Source organism: Chelonoidis abingdonii, chromosome 1 (assembly GCF_003597395.2).
Source record: "Chelonoidis abingdonii isolate Lonesome George chromosome 1, CheloAbing_2.0, whole genome shotgun sequence".
Lineage (NCBI taxonomy): Eukaryota > Metazoa > Chordata > Testudines > Testudinidae > Chelonoidis > Chelonoidis abingdonii.
Genome location: NC_133769.1, coordinates 93,037,949 through 93,055,566, shown reverse-complemented (window position 1 = coordinate 93,055,566; position 17,618 = coordinate 93,037,949). Strand labels below are relative to the sequence as shown.

Here is a 17,618-nt window from a genome sequence, read left to right as displayed (position 1 = left end):
TACCTCTACATATGTAACTCCATGTGCTTTAATTGGCATTTGTTCATCTGTTCAGAGCTCAGACATAAAAATGTTACAACTTTAAGGTCTGATATCTTGGGATTTTCAACAGCTAGAAGTAAGTTCTGCTTGGAGCCCCATTGGAAAGTTGGAAATTTCCCCTTTTAAGTTACGTAGTGAACCCATTTCTAAGCTTGATGCATAACAAGATCAGACAAAATATTGTCTGTCCTACACTCTCAAACTTGGGTAAATTTGTGATCTGGCATGTGGGGAAATTGCACATTTGGGGGAAAGAGGCAGGGTGTTTTTAAGCATCTGTTTAGAATGTTAGAATCAGTCTCAGAGGACATGGACTACCTGGCAGAATTCAGATGAGGGTCAATAAAACCTCAGGAACATGCACCCCTCCTTCCCCCCCTCCCCCACAGATGTTACCAGAACTCCCTATGGGCTCATTTCAGCTCTTCCCATTTAAAAAAAATAAAAATCTACTATTAAAATTTTTTCAGCCTCCAAAAACCTGTTTCACCTTTTGAAAATTCTCACTTTCACCAGGCTGCACTGCATAAGCCACAGATTATTTCAGTTTGCTGGGAATAGTTCAAAGGATGGTCTGGCCTGAGGAGCAGGAGTTAAGAAAAAGTTATATGCAGGGCCGGCTCTAGGTTTTCTGGTGCCCCAAGCAAAAGAAATTTTGGCTGCCCCTCGCCCCAGCCCTGGGCTCCTCGCCGCACCCCCCTGCTGCTCCAGCCCTGAGCTTTCCCACACCCCCTGCCGCCCCAGCTCTTGGTCACTAGTAACTTGCTCCCAGGGCAGGTCGTTCAGCAGGAATTTTAGATGTGCACAGAACACAGACAGGATTGGTTCCCATATGGTTACAGAGCTGCAGTAGAGTGGAACAATTTTCAGCTTGTGTGATTGGAGGATATCTGGATGCATATTATAAGACTGTCCTCCATAAATGAGGAAAAGTTGAGGGGCCTCTATTATTCTTTTGTTCCACTCTTTGTTTCTATGGGGAATTTGCCAATGCAATATCACTGACTTCCTTTTAAACAAACAAAAGGCAATGGCTGTTGAAAATAGCAATTCCAGTCCTAGTAACCACCGGGAAGCATTTCTTGCTCAATTTTATCCTACTTTTTCTACAGCAAGTTACAGTGGATCAGTATATTTGATCTGGGAGAAATGAAGTAACAGTTGCCCAAACTGAGCTTGAGCACTCCTGAATTTTGAGGTGTTCAAATCTGGAAGGCAGGTGCTGGGAGGGGGGCTGCGGCTCCGCGGGGGAGCACGGCAGCATGTACGCAGCAGTGTGTCCGGCGCTGAGTGGAGTGGCATGGTAAGGGGGTTAGGGGGTTGGAGAAGGAGTAGGAGGTTCCAGGGGGGCAGTCAAGGGACAGGGAGTGGGGGAGTTGGATGGGGCAGAGTTTCAGGGGAGCAGTCAGGGGCAGGATGAAGGGGGAGTGAGGTGGGTCAGGGTTGCAGGGGGGCAGTCAGGGGACAGGCAGCGGTTGGATAGGCATGGGAGTCCCAGGGGTTTGTCAGCGGACAGGTAGGGGGTGGAGTCCTGGGGGGAAGTTGGGAGAGTCTCAGAAGGGGGCAGTTGGGGACAGGGAGAAGGGAGGCTTAGATAGGAGGTGGGGTCCTGGGGGGCAGTTAGGGGCAGGGGTCCCGGGTGGGGGTGATCAGGGCGCAGGGGGGTTGCATAGGTTGGGGTTTCTGTGGGGGGGCAGTCGGAAGGAGTGGATGGTGGCAGGGTGGGGCTACCCTCCCTCCCCATGCAGTGTGCTATTTTTTTGAATGTTAAAATATGGTTCCCTACCCTTCACAGTGCAGCTCTCTATTCTCAGCAGGCTGCAGCATGAAGTCTCTGCTACCTCACTCCCTCCCCCTCCCTTTCCTGTTGATAGCTACCAAGGGATTGCTGGGAAATGTAGTTCTTTCCCTGCTCCAGGGCTGGCTCTATAGGCAGGGAGCTAACCAAGGAACTACAGCTCCCAGCGCCCCCTGTTGGTTCTCAGCTCCCATGTTGGATCCCTGCCCGCTGCTGCCCTTACAAATGGGCTGCCCCAAGCATGTACTTGCTTTGCTGGTGCCTAGAGTTGCCCCTGGTTATATGGGGCCTTTCTGTAACCCTCCAGACAATTCAAACTAAAGACAGCTGAGCCATCAGTATGCAGTAATTGCAGGAATCCTTGGTGATGGTCACCCCTCCTCGTTCCCAGTCCTGACAATGAGAGTATACACACCTGCCATACACAGACAGTGCCACCATAGAACAGGAACCATTAGTAATACCTGCTTCTTTCTTCTCCGTTCGCTGTCAGAACTGCACTTCTGTCACCACAACAGGAGTCATTTAAAAAAAAAAGTATTGGTGTGAGTGGATATGTAGCAGAAAACTGTAAATCCAATTGACGTAACTGATATTATTTCTCTATAGTGTATGCTTTCTTTTTTCAGCAAACCTAATTCACCTCCTCCCTTTGATCTGGGAAGGACTGGATTGTGTGAGTTTGTATCTCAACCCAACCGGTGCTTCTAACTCTTTTATTCCAAATTAGCTTTTGCCTGAGAACCATCGGGTTTGAGTCTCCTCTCACTGTGAATTTACATTGGTTTAATTCCATTGACTTGGTTGGAAGTCCTCCTGAGTAATGTAAATGGGAGAAGAACTAACCCAAGAAGATTAAACTAAACTGGACCAGATTCTCAACTGATGTAAATGAATTCTAGTTGATAAAGTTTGGCCATGTCACTTCCCACCAGCTGGGAATCTGTCTCTGGGATGTTTGCTTTCTGTATGATTTTGTATGTTCTTGTGGTTTATAGATGCGGTTTATATTTTTTTGTTTGTTTCCCTGACTGCTTGAACCAGACAGCAAGAAGATTTGTTCCTTCTTTCTCTGCACATTTTTTCTCTGTATTATTTCCATGCTTTTGTGTGTGTTAGTAAGTTTAAGAAAACAATAGACCATTGATTACTTTAAGGCACAAAAGGCTCCTGAATTCTCAAAACAACTTTCTGCAGCTTTAAAATAACCACTCTTTGCCAGGGCCAGTGATCATCTGTTGTTTACAACATGCAATTCAGCACTTCTGATGCTATATAGTGATATGCTCCCTGCAGTTTAGTGAAGCAGATGCTGCTAGCCCAGGGTTAAGTCATGAGTTCAATCCTTGAGGGGGGCCATTTGAGGAACTGGGGCCAAAAAAAATCTGGAGATTAGTCCTGCTTTGAGCAGGGGGTTGGACTAGATGACCTCTTAAGGTCCCTTCCAACCCTATGATTCTATGAACAGCTAAGTCTTTATTTTGGAGCTGTGGTAGAGTCTGATTATGAACTTGACATTGTCCTGCTGAAATAAACCAATCAACCCATCTGAAATGCTTCATGTGTGAAGTAATTGCAGAGTAGACTTTCGCTGGTGAAAGTGTAAAGCAATTTATACAAGGCACTGTGGAGTGATGACTGTTTTAAAGAAATGAGACTTTTTTTTGCTTCCTGGAAAGTTTCCTAATTTTTTATTTATTTATTTTGCTTGTCATCACTCAAAAAGACATGAACTACAAATTCTACATTTGTTTCATCCTGTTGGGCTCAATAACAATTAGTTCCTTTGGCTAGTTTAGAAGAGTTAAGAATTTAGCTTCAGTTGGTGGCTGGGGCTGAGCCATATACATGTGCCAAGGGAGGGAGGGATGAAAGTAGCCACAAGAGGCCCAGGTACAATTACAGTCTCTGTGCTCCCTCTGCGTTCCCTAAAGAGATAGGCAGGGAGCTGGGACCAGGCATGTGGAGGAGAGTAGGCTTCACTCCTAGTAGAGGTGCTCTCTGTCTGCGCTCCCTCAGGCACGGGGCAGATCCACAGCACCCCCAACACTGGGCTGTTACAACTGGTTGAAAAAAACAGTTTAAAAATGCAACTCTTTCTATATTTTTGAAATGTTTTCCAAGCTCAAGGAAATGTTTAGAAAGTCTAACCATCTCAGTCAGCATCTAAAGGCACAATTGAGCCCTCAGTTATTCCATGTAGTCTTGCTAATGTTTGAGCTTCCTGTGATTGCATGTTGGACACTGTAATCCTCACCTGATGCAGTGCAGATACTCCAGTAGCTGCATGGTCTTTTGTTGTCAGACCATGGTCCTCTTGATCTGCAGACTTCATGCTTCCTAAAGCTTGGATCAGAACAGCTTCTCCATACACTAGGGGAGGTTGGAGGGAACAGGCATCCCAGAGCCATTTGTGGGAAGGAGGGGGAGTCTGAGGGCAGTGGGCAGAGAAAACAAATTAGGATGGAGGAAGTGGGCCTATGTAGAACCTCAAAGATCTGTAAGAAGCAGGAAACAGTGCACGGGAAGTGTCTGTTCAGTAGGGGCAGCAGAATTTCCATGTGGACTTTCTGTGCCTCATATAGAGGCTTGATGTGGGAATATTCACTGCTCAGGGTTTCTGTCACAGATCCATTCTTAGAAACATTGACTTTAATAAATAAAAAAAAGTCATTAAACTTGAACAAAGATTGACAACGCATATAACTTCAGGGAAAAGTGCCGTCAAAGAACAATGATAAATAAAAAAAGATTGAAAGCATATAAATGCAAAATTCAGGGCACTCAAACAAGCTGAAATCAGTTCTACCCTTTGCCACCCTCTGTGATTGTCATATAGTCTAAGAAATTAATACTGGTGTCATGGGCAGTGAGCTAAATCCAGAGTAACTCCACTGAAGTCTATGGATTTACTCTGGATTTACACCTGTGAAACTGAGGTTGGCATTTGACCAGGAGGATGCTAAATCATGCATAGCTGCACTGTGGCATAGCTGGCTAGTAATCTTGGGCTACTTCGACACTGCAGTAAAAAACCCACAGTACCAAATCTCAGACCCATTTCAACTGACTTGGGCTTGGGCTACAGGGCTAAAAATTATGGGGTAGGCCAGGGATCGGCAACATTTAGCACATGGCTCGCCAGGGTAAGCCCCCTGGTGGGCCAGGCTGGTTTGTTTGGCCGATCGCAGCTCTCACTGGCCACAGTTCGCCGCTCCAGCCCAACATCCCTTGGCCCGTGCTGCTTCCCGCAGCTCCCATTAGCCTGGAGAAGCGAACCATGGCCAATGGGAGCTGTGATTGGCTGAACCTGCCGATGTGGCAGGTAAACAAACCGGCCCGGCCCTCCAGGGTGCTTACCCCGGTGAGCCAAGTGCCAAAGCTGCTGATTCCTGGTGTAGGTATTCAGGAAGCCTGGACTCTGACCCCCTCCCCACTCTCAGGACCTCAGATCCTGGGCTCCAGCCTGAGCCCAAACATCTACACTGCAATTTTTAGCCCTGCAGCCCAAGTCCCATGAGTCCAAGTCAGCTGACTCAGACCAGCTGCAGCCATGCCACAGGTCTTTTATTGCAACATGGACATGCCCTTGGAAATGTTTTGATTAAAGTTTCATATATAGAAGAGTTTTAAATGCTTCTTTGGTGTGTATGTCCCAACTTTGCCTGTGAATTTGACAAAGGCTCAAGTTTGTTTATGGAAGATCTGTGTTTATAATATGTAAAGCAGATGAGGGTCTATGCTTAATTTCACAGTATATCACCAAATTGGCATCTTATACCTCATAGCCCTTGGTGGTTTTCCATTTCTATATTTGGGTATTTGCATACGAATCTGAGGAGGCCTGGAGCCTTGAGTACTGAAGCAAGGTATATTTAGCAGATAGAGAACACTTTGTGTGTTTTAATATCCCCATAGCTGCAGATATCCAAACAGGTCTGGACTGGGGGTATTTACATGCTTGCGTATAGCAGCACTGGCTTCTATTGATAATATCAGAAGGGCTTTGCCCCCCTCTTTGGTGTTGATATAAGTTACAGTGTCTCAGATGTCTGTGTTCTCTTGTGACTGAAACGTGAATCCTTGGGTGGTCTGTGCATGGTGTTCAGAGATCAAGTTGCATCTTGATTTCAGATGAGGTGTGAGCAGAGATGGGGACAAAGTTAAATCTGTTTGGGTGAATTTAACTGTGCACTTCCAAACATTGGTGGTTTTAAGTATAATCTTAACTTGGAAGTTCCAGGATTTCTAAAAATTAAGTTTATTGATTTGTTTATTTATTTTTAGCTGCCATGATGTTTTTAAGACATTCTCCCCAGCAGTCACCAACTTTCAATCTTAACACAGTATTTTAACTTAAAATTAATATTCAAGTTCCTTGTCAGACTATATAATGGATTTGCAGCCAAAGATACACAGACTCCCTGACGCAAGGTGTACCAGGAATATGTCTACCGTTGAAATAATTTCTGGAGGACACACAGATTACAGAAAGCCCTTCTCTGCTGTCCTGTGTTCCCTCTAAGCTGTGCAGCTGCATGGTCACCCAAGAGCCAATCAAATGCCTTGCACTTGATTAGCAGATCCACGCATATCCCGCGACATGTGTTCACGTGCTTCTTCCCATGGGCAACAGATGAACAAGCTGTTGTGGGAGGCTAGCCCCCAGCGCCTCCCCTTCTGCCCCTCTTCCTCACAAGAGCCCAGAGCACACACAGCCAGCTCCACCCATGCACCTCCCAGCCCCAGGCAGGTGGTGTAGCTAGAGTGCCCCCAGCTCTGGAGCACTGAGTGGGCAGCATGGTCCCAGCACCAGGCAGGCTGATGGATGGGCAGCACGCTGTGGCCCCAGCCCCAGACCTTGTGCGCACCAGCCCCAGTTTGGCTGTCCCAGCCTCTTGGTCACAGAAGAGCAGGAAGGGAACTGGAAGCAGGCAGGTGGGAATCTAGGGGCAGAGTGTGGGCAGGGCCATGCAAGGCTGTTTGGGGAGGCATAGCCTTCCCCTGCCTATGCTTCCTCCTGCTACTCTGTAGCCACATTGCTCCTGCCCTCTACCTTAGAGCCCCTGGCCAGCTGCTTTTGGGACCCTCCTGCTTGCTGTGCAGAGCAGGGAGGTGATGTCATGGTGTCCCCCTCCCCCACCACATACCCCATCTCTGCAGAGCAGGGGAAGGAGGACAGGGCTCAGGAGCAGGACAGAGCTGCTGGTGGCTGCTTCTGTCTGAATGAGCCTACTGGTGAATGTCGTTGTGCTTAATGAGACAGTACACACACACACACACACACACACACAGTAAGGGCATGAACCCACCCCTGCAGTGCCTCCTGCTGGTCATGCATAGGAATTAGCTAATTTTCCAGGCAGGAGCACCCTCTGCCAGCCAGTGATCTGCCTTACCGCTGGTCTTGTGTCCCTCATGCCCCTTTCTTGGGTGCTGCCCCCTGGGCAATAACCCCTCAGTCTCAGGGTCTCCCCACACCCAGGGAACCCCCACCCACTATCTCTACTTCCTCTCAGTCTTGGCAATTGCCCAGTCTCCATCTAGCCCCCATTCACTGGGCAGACTGCAGTATAAGTCACTCATCACAGGCAAAGGGGTTTGGACCTGCTGCCTCTGGCTATCCATGGGCTGCCTCCTACAACCCAGTACCTAACAGGCCTTATCAGGCCTGCAGCTTTCCTAAGCCAGAGAGAGTGAGAAGTCTCATTAACTGATTAAAAGGAAAAGCAAGGAAAGAAATAAGGCAACCTAGTGGTCAGAACAGAGGACTGAACCACTGGGAGCTCCCCAGTGCCCTTGGCCTTTTCCCAGCCCTGATCCACTCCAGATACCTGGTTAAACTCCCTGCAGCCAGGCCCTTCTCTCTCTCTGAACACAGAGAGAGACTATCTGCTTGAGCTCCTGGCTCAAGCCTTTATAGGGCCAGCTGGGCCCTGACTGGGGTGTGGCCCCAGCTGAGCCTGCTTCCTCTCAATCAGCCCAGGCCTCTTGCCTTTCCACAGCCCCCTCAGGGCAGGAAGGGTAACCATCCCACTACACACACATATATACAACCCGGAAACCCAGTAGATACACACACATATATATAAACACTGTCTATGTCTCTCTCATACACACACAAGATTCTCTGTCTCACACACATACACAAACACATCATCTGTCTCTCTCTCACACACACACACACACACACAGTCTCTTTCACACTCACCTCCCAATACATACCTGTGTTATCATTGTTCTTGTTACTTCTTGGTACTTCCTGCAATGCACATATATCCTCTGTAATCTTATTCTATCAAAATGCTGTTCTTTTAGTTTTTTGACTAGTCTATGCCTTTCATAATTTTATTTCTCACTTATGCTTAAATTTAATTCTTTGTGTAGTGAGTTCTAAAAAGCCTAACCTGTCCTGGCCAGAGTAATTATCCCTATGGTAACTTTTAAAAAATACAGTATACATTATATCTAGGTTTTTTGTTTCTACTGGTGGCGAACATCCACACATTACCTCTGTATTGGTGCACATAACAAAATTCATTCTGCACATGGATGGAAATAATTAGAGGGAACATTGCTGCTATCCCCTAAAACAACCTTTCCAGATACTGTACCCTTGCAGGAGTCTGATTTGTCTTGCATACCCCAAATTTTACCCCATTTAAAAACTTCTTGCTTACAAAATCAGATATAATAATACAAAAGTATCTCAGCACACTATTACTGGAAAATTGCTGACTTTTTCATTTTTATCATATAATTATAAAATAAACTGACTGGAATATAAATATTGTACTTACATTTCAGTGTATAATATAGAGAGCAGTATAAACAACTACAGATTCCAGAGGAGGCAGCAAGAGAAAGGAGGGATATATTATATGGGTGGTATTTTGCCCTGTGAGCTCTGTCTGATTTCCCAGCACAGCAAGAAAGAACAGGGTCTGTTTCATACAATAGTTTCTCATTTTATCAGCTGAGAACAATTTCCGCATTATACTTCAGAGAAAAGGTGAGATGATTAAATACTATGGAAGTGGTGGAATTTCCATCACTTGAGAATAAACTTTGGGCTGTAGAATATTCTGTAGCGTACAGGACAGACCTGCATCAGCACAAATGGGGAAGTTGTATGGACATGGTGTTATTTAGCAGGTCTTTTCCATCATTAACTTCTCTGCCTACATTTTCACAAGTGATTAGTAACTTTGGATCCCACTTGAGACACCTTGAAGGGACTTGATTTTCAGAAAGTATTGAGAACCAATTCAATGAAAATCAGGCCTCTCAAGTCAGGCACCCAAAATCACTAGTCACTTGTGAAAATTTAAGCCGATTTCAGACCCCGGAGCAGTGGTGGACAACCTGCGACCCATGGGCTGCACACAGCCCATCAGGGTAATCCGCTGGCGGGCCGCCAGACAGTTTGTTTACATTTGCATGGCCACCTGCAGCTCCCAGGGGTCACGGTTTGCCGTTGCGGGTGGCCATGCAAATGTAAACAAACTATCTGGCAGCCCGCCAGCAGATTAGCCTGATGGGCCACAGGTTGCCCACCACTGCCCCAGAGAGTAGAGGTCAGAGTCCTGATCGTGTTACAGCCTTTAAAACACATCTGATTCATAGGTGTTCAAATTTACCACAGTACTGTTGTGGAGTACAGAGAGAAAAACTAACCCTTCCTGGAGAAGATCCCCAAAGAAAAACACAAGGAAACACAAAGAGTCACAAAGAAATAGTATCAAACCAGCAGTTTATTGTCTAATAAACACCCACATCCTGGCTCCTGTCCAACCTCTTCTACAGCGGCATTGGGCTAATTTACACAAAATCTAGGAATCCCTGGTTACAGGGGAGTGAAGCAGAGGGCAGGCAGGATAACATACAGTTAACAAGCAACTTAATAGGTTTCAGAGACATCGCTCTTTCTAGGTACAGAACCCAGGCTCCAGGCACCGGGGATGGGAACTTGTTACTCGAACTTGCTCCTCCGCTGCCCAAAGTAGCGCTTATAGGCAGCGATGTAGCCATGGCGCATGGCATAGCGCTCACAGGGGTTGTAGTCCTCGCAGATCTCTCGCTGGCGTTCCTGGGGGGTCTTATTGCGTTCTCTGATCCTGCATATGCAAGGAAGGGGAAGGGGAGGAGAAAGCAAGTTGTCATTTTAAACTTTGCTGTTTGTGGCCAGGTCCTCCTGCCCCACCTTCCCACACATGCCGCTACAGTTCTTTCAGTTCTCCTTGGCTTTGCCAATGCAATAACCCTGCATTGAGCCCTTTCCCAAGTGCCATTCACAGCAGATGGGGCCAGTAGAGGCTTATGTTGTCGGAGGAGTGGGTCTCACTTCCCCAGTAGCTCAAACCTGCTGCCATAGGCTCTTCAGATCTTTCATGTTGCCAGGGGTAGGGAAGAGAGCTGGAACATCCCATGAAGGGACCATCTAGCCCTCTCATAGGGGGTCATGTGAACTCATCACTTTAAAAGAGTAAGTTCACAGGGCTAACCTAATTACAGTGAACTTTCTTTCTGTTATTTATTTGACATAGCCACATGGAAATCTCATAACAAGGGCGCCTTCTTCCTGTCCGATACAGGGACAGATACACCCAGAGTCAGGGAGGCCATTCCCTTTCTGGTACCAACACAAACTGTTAGAAAAGAGTTTTGTCTTTGGATAATACTGGACATACAATCTGGACCTGATTCTGATCTCTATTCACTTCTGTGCTCCAGAGTAGCCACACTGAAATCAGTGGAGTTATTCTAGGCTGACAGCAGTGTAAGAAGAGATCGGAGCTGCCTTTGAGTCTCTTGCACAGAACTGTGCATTTCAGCTCTGGGTTCCTCTCTTCTTCTCTTTCCGGCCCCATCCCCAATCCCCTTTTCTCTCTATTTTAGGGATTTGTATGGCCCCCAGCACAGCACTGTAGTATCTGAGCACCTCCTAATCTGTAAAGTGTTTATCCTCGCCACACTGCTGAGCAATAGGGCCGTGCAGTTATGGGGAACTGAAGCACACAGAGGCTAATTGACTTAACACAAAGGAAGTCTGTGGTAGATCAGGGAACTAACTGGTGTCTAACTGTCAGACCATCCTTCCTCTCAGGATTTACACCAGTGATTTCCCCACCCTCCTCTAGCGCTTACTTCAGACTGATTAGTTAATGCCCTATGAGCACTGAGAAGAGTTCTCATACTCCATCATCTCCCTCTATCTTCAATCAGTTTTGGGTTCCCCCATGGGACCCCCAGGCTAAGAGGGAAATTCTGTCTCCAAGCTATAGCATTGGCCTTCCTCAATGGCACCAACTTAAACTTGCTTAGGAGAGATCATCTCCCCAAGCCCCCTCTATCCACGTCCTAAGACCCTATGAAACATACCTCTCCTGCACCATGAAGTTTCGTCTTGGCTGAGATCTCATGAAGTCGTTGGCATTTCGTCTGTTAATGAAGGGATCTGATGAGGTGAGAGAATATTTATTTTTACGTAACGTATTGTTGAAGTGAAGATCATCAGCTACTTACAACAAATCCTGTTCCTCCAACGTCCCATTCTCACCAATCCTCCCATTCACAATGGATTCCTGGACCCCATCAACCTTCTATTTTCACTAGCTTCCTGTACTCCAAAGTCCTGTAAACTACCGGCCTCTCATTGTCATGAGCATCCCATGTTCCTCTAGCCTACCATTCTCACCAGCCTCCTATTCTTCATGACTTCATGTTCTCTACCAACCTGCTACTCTTATTCCACAAATTAATGATGGAAAGAGTCCAGTGGATCACCCTGTTCATCCAGCCTCAGCTGCTTGTTTCTTAGAGTGCACTCTCCAGATCAATTTTAAATAACCAATCAATGGGTCTTCCCTCATTTCTCTAAGGAGATTATTCCACACTCTAATAGATTACATAACTTGATCTTTTTCCTTAAAATTCAGCCTAAATTGTCCATTGTCTAGTATCATCTCTTTGAACCACACTAAACAGGTTCTTCTCATCTCCCTTTATGGGGTTTACATTTGTCAAATACTTTCCATGATTTTCATATTTCCCTTGGCTGTCGCTTCGCCAAGGTACCCAGATCTAGTTCTGTTACTCTTTCTTCATCACTCAGTGTCTCTAGCATGTTAAACATTCTGTTGTTTTTCTAGGTATTCCCTCCCACTCATTGAAATATTTCTGGTATATAGATGAACTACATGTCCCAAGGACTCTCCAGTGCCATATAAACAAACCCTATCACTGACCTGCAGCCCCGGTTGATGCCTCTATAGATACAGCCCAAAGTCATAGTGGCACTCTCTTTTTTTTTCTGCCATTTCATATTACAGGATTATGCCCAGTTTTTGGATCACTATGAACCTAAGATCTCCTTTGTAATTTACTGCTTTCCACGCATCCCCCTGCCACTGAAGATCTATAATTTGAATTATTCTTCCCCAAATGTACTAACTTCCATTTGTCCAAGTTAAATCCCTTACAGAAATAATGAATAAAAATTCCACCCATCTATAGTCTAAACTTGCGTAGGTTGCTCTCTATTATTGCTCCTTCCCCAAATTTATCATCTTCTTCAAATTCAATCAACATGCTGCTTACTCCTTTTTCCAGATGAGTAATAGCTTCACGCTTTCATGCCTGCCAATCTTAGCTGCTCCTTGTAGTGACAAGGGGAAGGCAGTGGGGATGAGTTCCCTTACAGCATCTAATTAATGGTTTAATATCAGATGTGGCATTGGTCTCTGCTGCACCTCTTAGGCAGCTCTTCCCAAACTTAGTACATTGCCATTTAGCTATAGCATTTTCTAAGACCTTTTCAGGGAATATGTCAGTGGTCAAAGCTAATTCCAGTTAGTTTTCAGGTAAGATTTTGTAAGACATTATGTCAAATGCTTTCCTGGATTCAACCTGTATTTATCTTTTTTGTTCCCCCTTCTACTCATCCGGAAATTCTGTCACCAAAGAAATCCAATTTGTCTGGAGTGGTTTATTCTCCCCTTTCTAATTTCCACCAGTTCCCCACTCTCATGCCTGCCAGGCTCAGCTGAACCCCTAGCAGAGTGGGGAAGACAGGGGAGTACGGAAGTCCTTTAGTTCCCCCCTAATTTAAACAAAGTAATAAAATTGTCTCTTACTGACAAACTCGTGGGATTCCATACTCTCATAAGACTCTGGAGAAAGAAGAGGAAAGCATTCAGTGAGGCACTGTAGTTATGGAACACAGAATTTTTCACTCACCATTAATAAACCGAAGGGAAGAGAGACTGAGAAGTCTCATTCACTGATTAAAAGGAAAAGCAAGGAAAGGAATAAGGTAACCTAGTGGTCAGAACAGAGGATTGAACCACTGGGTTCCATCCATGGCTATGCCACTTATTTACTATGTTATACTTGGGAGCATCACTGACCCTCTGTTCCTTTATGTATCCCTCTATATAACAGGTATGACACCTATTTACTTCACAGTGGGCGCAGGCTGTTTAATTAATGAATTCATATTTGTAAAGCCCTTTGAGATCTTTAGATGAAAAATGCTATAGAAATACAAATCACCACCAAATTTGCATATTTCAGTGCAAAGTCAGATTGGTCCGTCAATATGCAAGTGTATGCATTCTACAGAAAATGGGAGAGACATTCAAAAGGAGAAAGGGAAGGTGGGTGGAAAAATCTTGCTTGCCATTAACAAAGGAAAGGCAGGCAGCTGAGGATGGAACAGAATGGCAAACGAGGAAGAGTTCAGATAGTCACCTTCTTATAGGAAATAGGGCCTGGGATCTATATAAGGAATTTCCCTTACCAGACCCTGCATCACTTTGATATGTAAACAGCACCTGGGATCTCCCCTCCAGTGCATCCACAAGTTGTGTTGACTAAGGAAGGACTAATTTAGGTTTCTTCCATCTCCTCTTTCTATGATCCACACAGATTGGGATTGTCGAGGATGTAGGCATAGTTTGCAGTGGTGACAGAATGGGCTGGGGTAAAGAGGAAGGGTCTGAAGTTCAGGCGGCTTTAGACTGGAAGCAGAAGTATCTAGGTGATTGAGCTCTGGAGTAGAGGCAGAGCAGTCTGACACAGTGGTAGAGGGAGTGGATGGGCAAGAGAACAGCAACAGATAAGGGGAGATAAACATCAAAGCAAAACATCTGAACAGACCAGGAGGCATCTGTGGTTGGCTGCCACTCCAAACAAGCTCCAGTAAAAGAGGTCACCTACCATAGCAGAAAGCTGCCACCATCAAAACAGCCAGGAGCGTGAGGAGGATGAGGGTCCGCATTGTGTAGGAGTCACTCTCTCACTCTCTGTTTTACTCTCTTTCCACTGAGGGCAGCGGGAAATTCTAGACAGGCTGCAAAGTTAGTAGTGGAGTGTTTATTATGAAAGCAGCAGCTGGGAGGAGAGGAATCAGATGAAGAAGCCTGGGGAAGGTAGGGCCTGGCTGGCACTCGCCTTCTATGGGACTGTTACAAAACACCCTCTATAAACAGGTCTAATCAGGCTTTGGTGGTAGGGTAGGCACACTCCCTTCCCTGCCCTTGCTGCAGGGGGAGGGTGCCAGAGTTCAAAGGGAGGTGAGCTGTTTACACTGCATGTCCAGAAATGTTGAACTATAAGAGTGTAATTCAGACACCGAGGAGGACCACATATTTGCTTCCCTAATTCTTCCTCTGATCTCCTGTCCTTGCCGTCACCACCCTTGGTCCAGACACACAGAGCCTGGACTATCTGTCAGCTCCAGTGCCTGGAAGGAATGGGACCAACCCCCTGCTTCCTGGAGAGATGGGGACATTTGATCTCAAATGTTCCATCCTTGGCTTCCCCTCAGACTGGTCCCTAATGTACCCCCGTACTGCTCTGGTTGAACTCCATATACCAGGGGAAGATAGAAGTTCAGTCCAGTGGTTTTCCCCCATACACACCCTACTGTGCCCTTCATGGTACTCACACCCTGATGGGATCCCCATCCTCTGCTGGGATTATTGTTAGTTCACATGTATATTGCAGTAGTCCCTAGAAACTTATCTCTACATTTATTCTCTGGGGTCCCACACAAACACTGCTCCCTAAGTAAAATGGGGCCACCTCTTCTTTGGGTGAAGGATGGATCCTTTGCTCTGAGCTGCTGACTCTTGGAACATGATTTGGTGCTAACACTCTTCCCTGCCATACAGGGGACCCAAGTTCAAACCAAATCTATTGCTCTGCAAGTCAGCAGGAGCCAGAAGTACTTCACAGTCTGCTCCAGTGGTTCAGCAAATGTACTCTGACTTGCTATGTGGGAAACTCTAGTCCAGTTTCCAGCACCAGGCTAGCTGGCCCTGGGGGAAAATATGCGCTGCCGTCTGTAGCCTCATGGCTGCCAACTTAAAGAGAAGAGAGATGGGATCAGTGGTTTCACTTAAACCACATGTGAAGCCACAGCCAGAGCAGTGTGTGTGAGAACAGGGCACACTAGGCAATGGCGCTGAGCTGGGCAGTGGTAAGAGGTCACTCCAGCCAAATGGAGCTCACTGAGGAGCTCTGATGTAGCCCCCTTGCACCAGACCAGCCTGTGGGATTGCATGCAGTTTTCCAGGAGTCTGGAGCTGTCACACAGCCTGGGCAGTGGGCACAAATCCAGCTTAGTTCATTCCCTGAGGCCAGTGAGACAGTTGCTCAGCAGTCACTGTTACTCCTTGCCATTGTGGTTATACGTGTACAATCCTCTCCTGGAGGATTCACACTCTGCATGTGCCTGCATGGAACAGGGACCCTATCATGCACCAAAATTTTGCCAGGAACCAAATGATTCCCTACTGGGCTGAGCCATGGACCTGTGAAAGGACAAGATTACTGTGGGCTTTGCCAATCACCCTACCAATGCCAAGAAACAGTTAACTTCAAACTCACAGCTCTTGTCCAGATTCTCTGATCTTCAGCTTGAGAAAAAGACCTGAAATCTGTAGAGCCTGTAACCAAGGCCCCCCAGTGAGAATAAAGTGCTTTTCTTCCTCCTTTTGCCCAACACAGGAGAGGATGACCACGCATCGCACCTTCCCCCTTTCTACCACCAGCCCCATCCAGCTCATACCCATGCACCGATTCCTCATATACAGTTCTCAGCCTGGGATGATGAGGAGCCCCCAGTTACTCTGTGGTAAAGAGCAGAAATGGGGTCTGATATGCCCTGTTCCTGTTCCCCTCTGATCCTTTTTCCCAAGTTCCCTTTCCTCTCGCTGCACCCCAGCACCTCCTGGATTTGAGAGCAGTGGGCTGCTCTGGGCCTGAGTAAGGATTTGTTGCGATCCATGTGGTTCGAGGGGTTTTACAGAGTGTGGGCTGAAATCATGGCCAATCCAGCAGCCTGTGGGAAGGCTGAAGTGAGAGGGATAAAGAGTGAGCCTAGAGAGACGGTGACTGGCATACGGAAAAGAAGATCCTGGAAGGACATACAGAGAGAGGTGCTGGTGATGGGGTCACACAGTGATAAATGCCATAACCAACCCTACCCCATGTACCTGTCCTGTCCTTCAGTGCTGAGTCTTTAGTGTCACCGCCCCAGCCTCTGCTTTCTTCTCGAGTCACTCAGCACTCCCAGAATGCCTGTGGCATCACACACATCGCCACCACAGAAGTGAGGACATGTTATAAATGGGCATTAGCCCAAACACTTCACTTTTATCCACAAACAGACCTTATTGGAAGTCAAATTAACCACCCTTCTGTGCTGTCCCGAGGTGAGCACCTCCATTGCTGCTGTGGGAACTGCATTCACTTGCAGAGGCTCATTCCCTGGCTGCCCACCGCTAGGATCCTTACACACACACACATCCTCCCCGGGGGCTGCACCTCCCACCTCACCAGGTGAAGCCAAAAAATGTTTACACCGAATGGTGGAACACACCCGGCCCAACATCCGACTCCCAGCCCTTGCTATCTAACAGCATCCTCTGGTGTGCAGTGGTCACAGAACAAGAGCTAATATTAACTGCCTGCAAACTTTGTGGAAATTTCTGCAGTCTCTTGGTAAGAGGCAGCGCTGCAAAGGCAGCCCTGGGGCCCTTGTCATGGTGGATGAGATAATAATACATTCCATAGCATCTCTCTAATGTTTTCCTGCTACAAAGCACTGCACAGACATTAATAACTAACTAACTACAGGGAGGTCTCTGTATACTCACTCTGGACTTGCTTCCTTTTCAGTCTGCAGCTCTTGTCTAAGGGGGAGTTCTCCCAGCGTCCTGTAGCATTCACTGGAGAAGAGGGGGCCTTTTTATTTATCAGTGATCAGTGACTCCTCCTCTCCTGTCTCCCCCGCTGGATACACCCACCATCCCCAGGCTCCCACCTTCTCTGCCAAAAACACCTTCTGCCCTCACTCAGGAAACCAGAAACCTCGGAAATTGAGCCAGGAGAGAGTGGGGGAGCCAGAGCAGATGCCAGTGGCTAATGGGGTCAAGGCCGTGTCTAGAGCAAGCTATCTGGGTCCAAGCCATTAACCAGCAGTGGGCAGAGGCTCCCTAAAGGGAGGTCTAGTCTCTTTCCTTGATGACTGATTTTACGTCCTCCTCACTAACTCTTCCAATAATCATGCACTGAATCAGAACCACTCTCAGCAGAGCTGGCCAGCAGGAACACCTGCAATGCACTGTGGGATAAGGTCAGAGGCTCCCCCCTCCTTAATCTCGTTCCCTTACACCTCCCTCACTGTTAGCTGGAGTCCCTTCTTAGTGGCACAGTAAAGTACAAGAGAAAAGCTCAGGTGATGTGAGCTCTCTGCCTTGGAGGGGCCTCC

At 46.9% G+C, this 17,618-nt stretch overlaps 1 protein-coding gene across 1 annotated transcript; it reads right to left on the bottom strand.

The window, feature by feature from the left end:
• Positions 1-9,565: 9,565 nt before the first annotated feature.
• MGP (matrix Gla protein) lies at positions 9,566-17,076 on the bottom strand. The gene is made up of 5 exons (XM_032784640.2): positions 17,005-17,076; positions 14,060-14,192; positions 12,976-13,011; positions 11,222-11,297; positions 9,566-9,957 (listed from the first exon to the last, which is right to left on the bottom strand). Exons 2-5 carry the CDS (start codon positions 14,118-14,120, stop codon positions 9,813-9,815), a joined length of 318 nt encoding a protein of 105 aa, XP_032640531.1. The 5' UTR covers positions 14,121-14,192; positions 17,005-17,076; the 3' UTR covers positions 9,566-9,812.
• Positions 17,077-17,618: the final 542 nt, after the last annotated feature.

Excerpts from the sequence above, each read along its gene's own strand:
- MGP (XM_032784640.2), bottom strand. The coding sequence starts at position 14,120 with ATGCGGACCCTCATCCTCCTCACGCTCCTGGCTGTTTTGATGGTGGCA. Across the intron at positions 13,012-14,059 it reads GGTGGCAGCTTTCTGCTATG|AGTCTTATGAGAGTATGGAA; the intron begins GTAGGTGACCTC and ends TTCTTTCTCCAG. Across the intron at positions 11,298-12,975 it reads GGAATCCCACGAGTTTGTCA|ATCCCTTCATTAACAGACGA; the intron begins GTAAGAGACAAT and ends TCACCTCATCAG.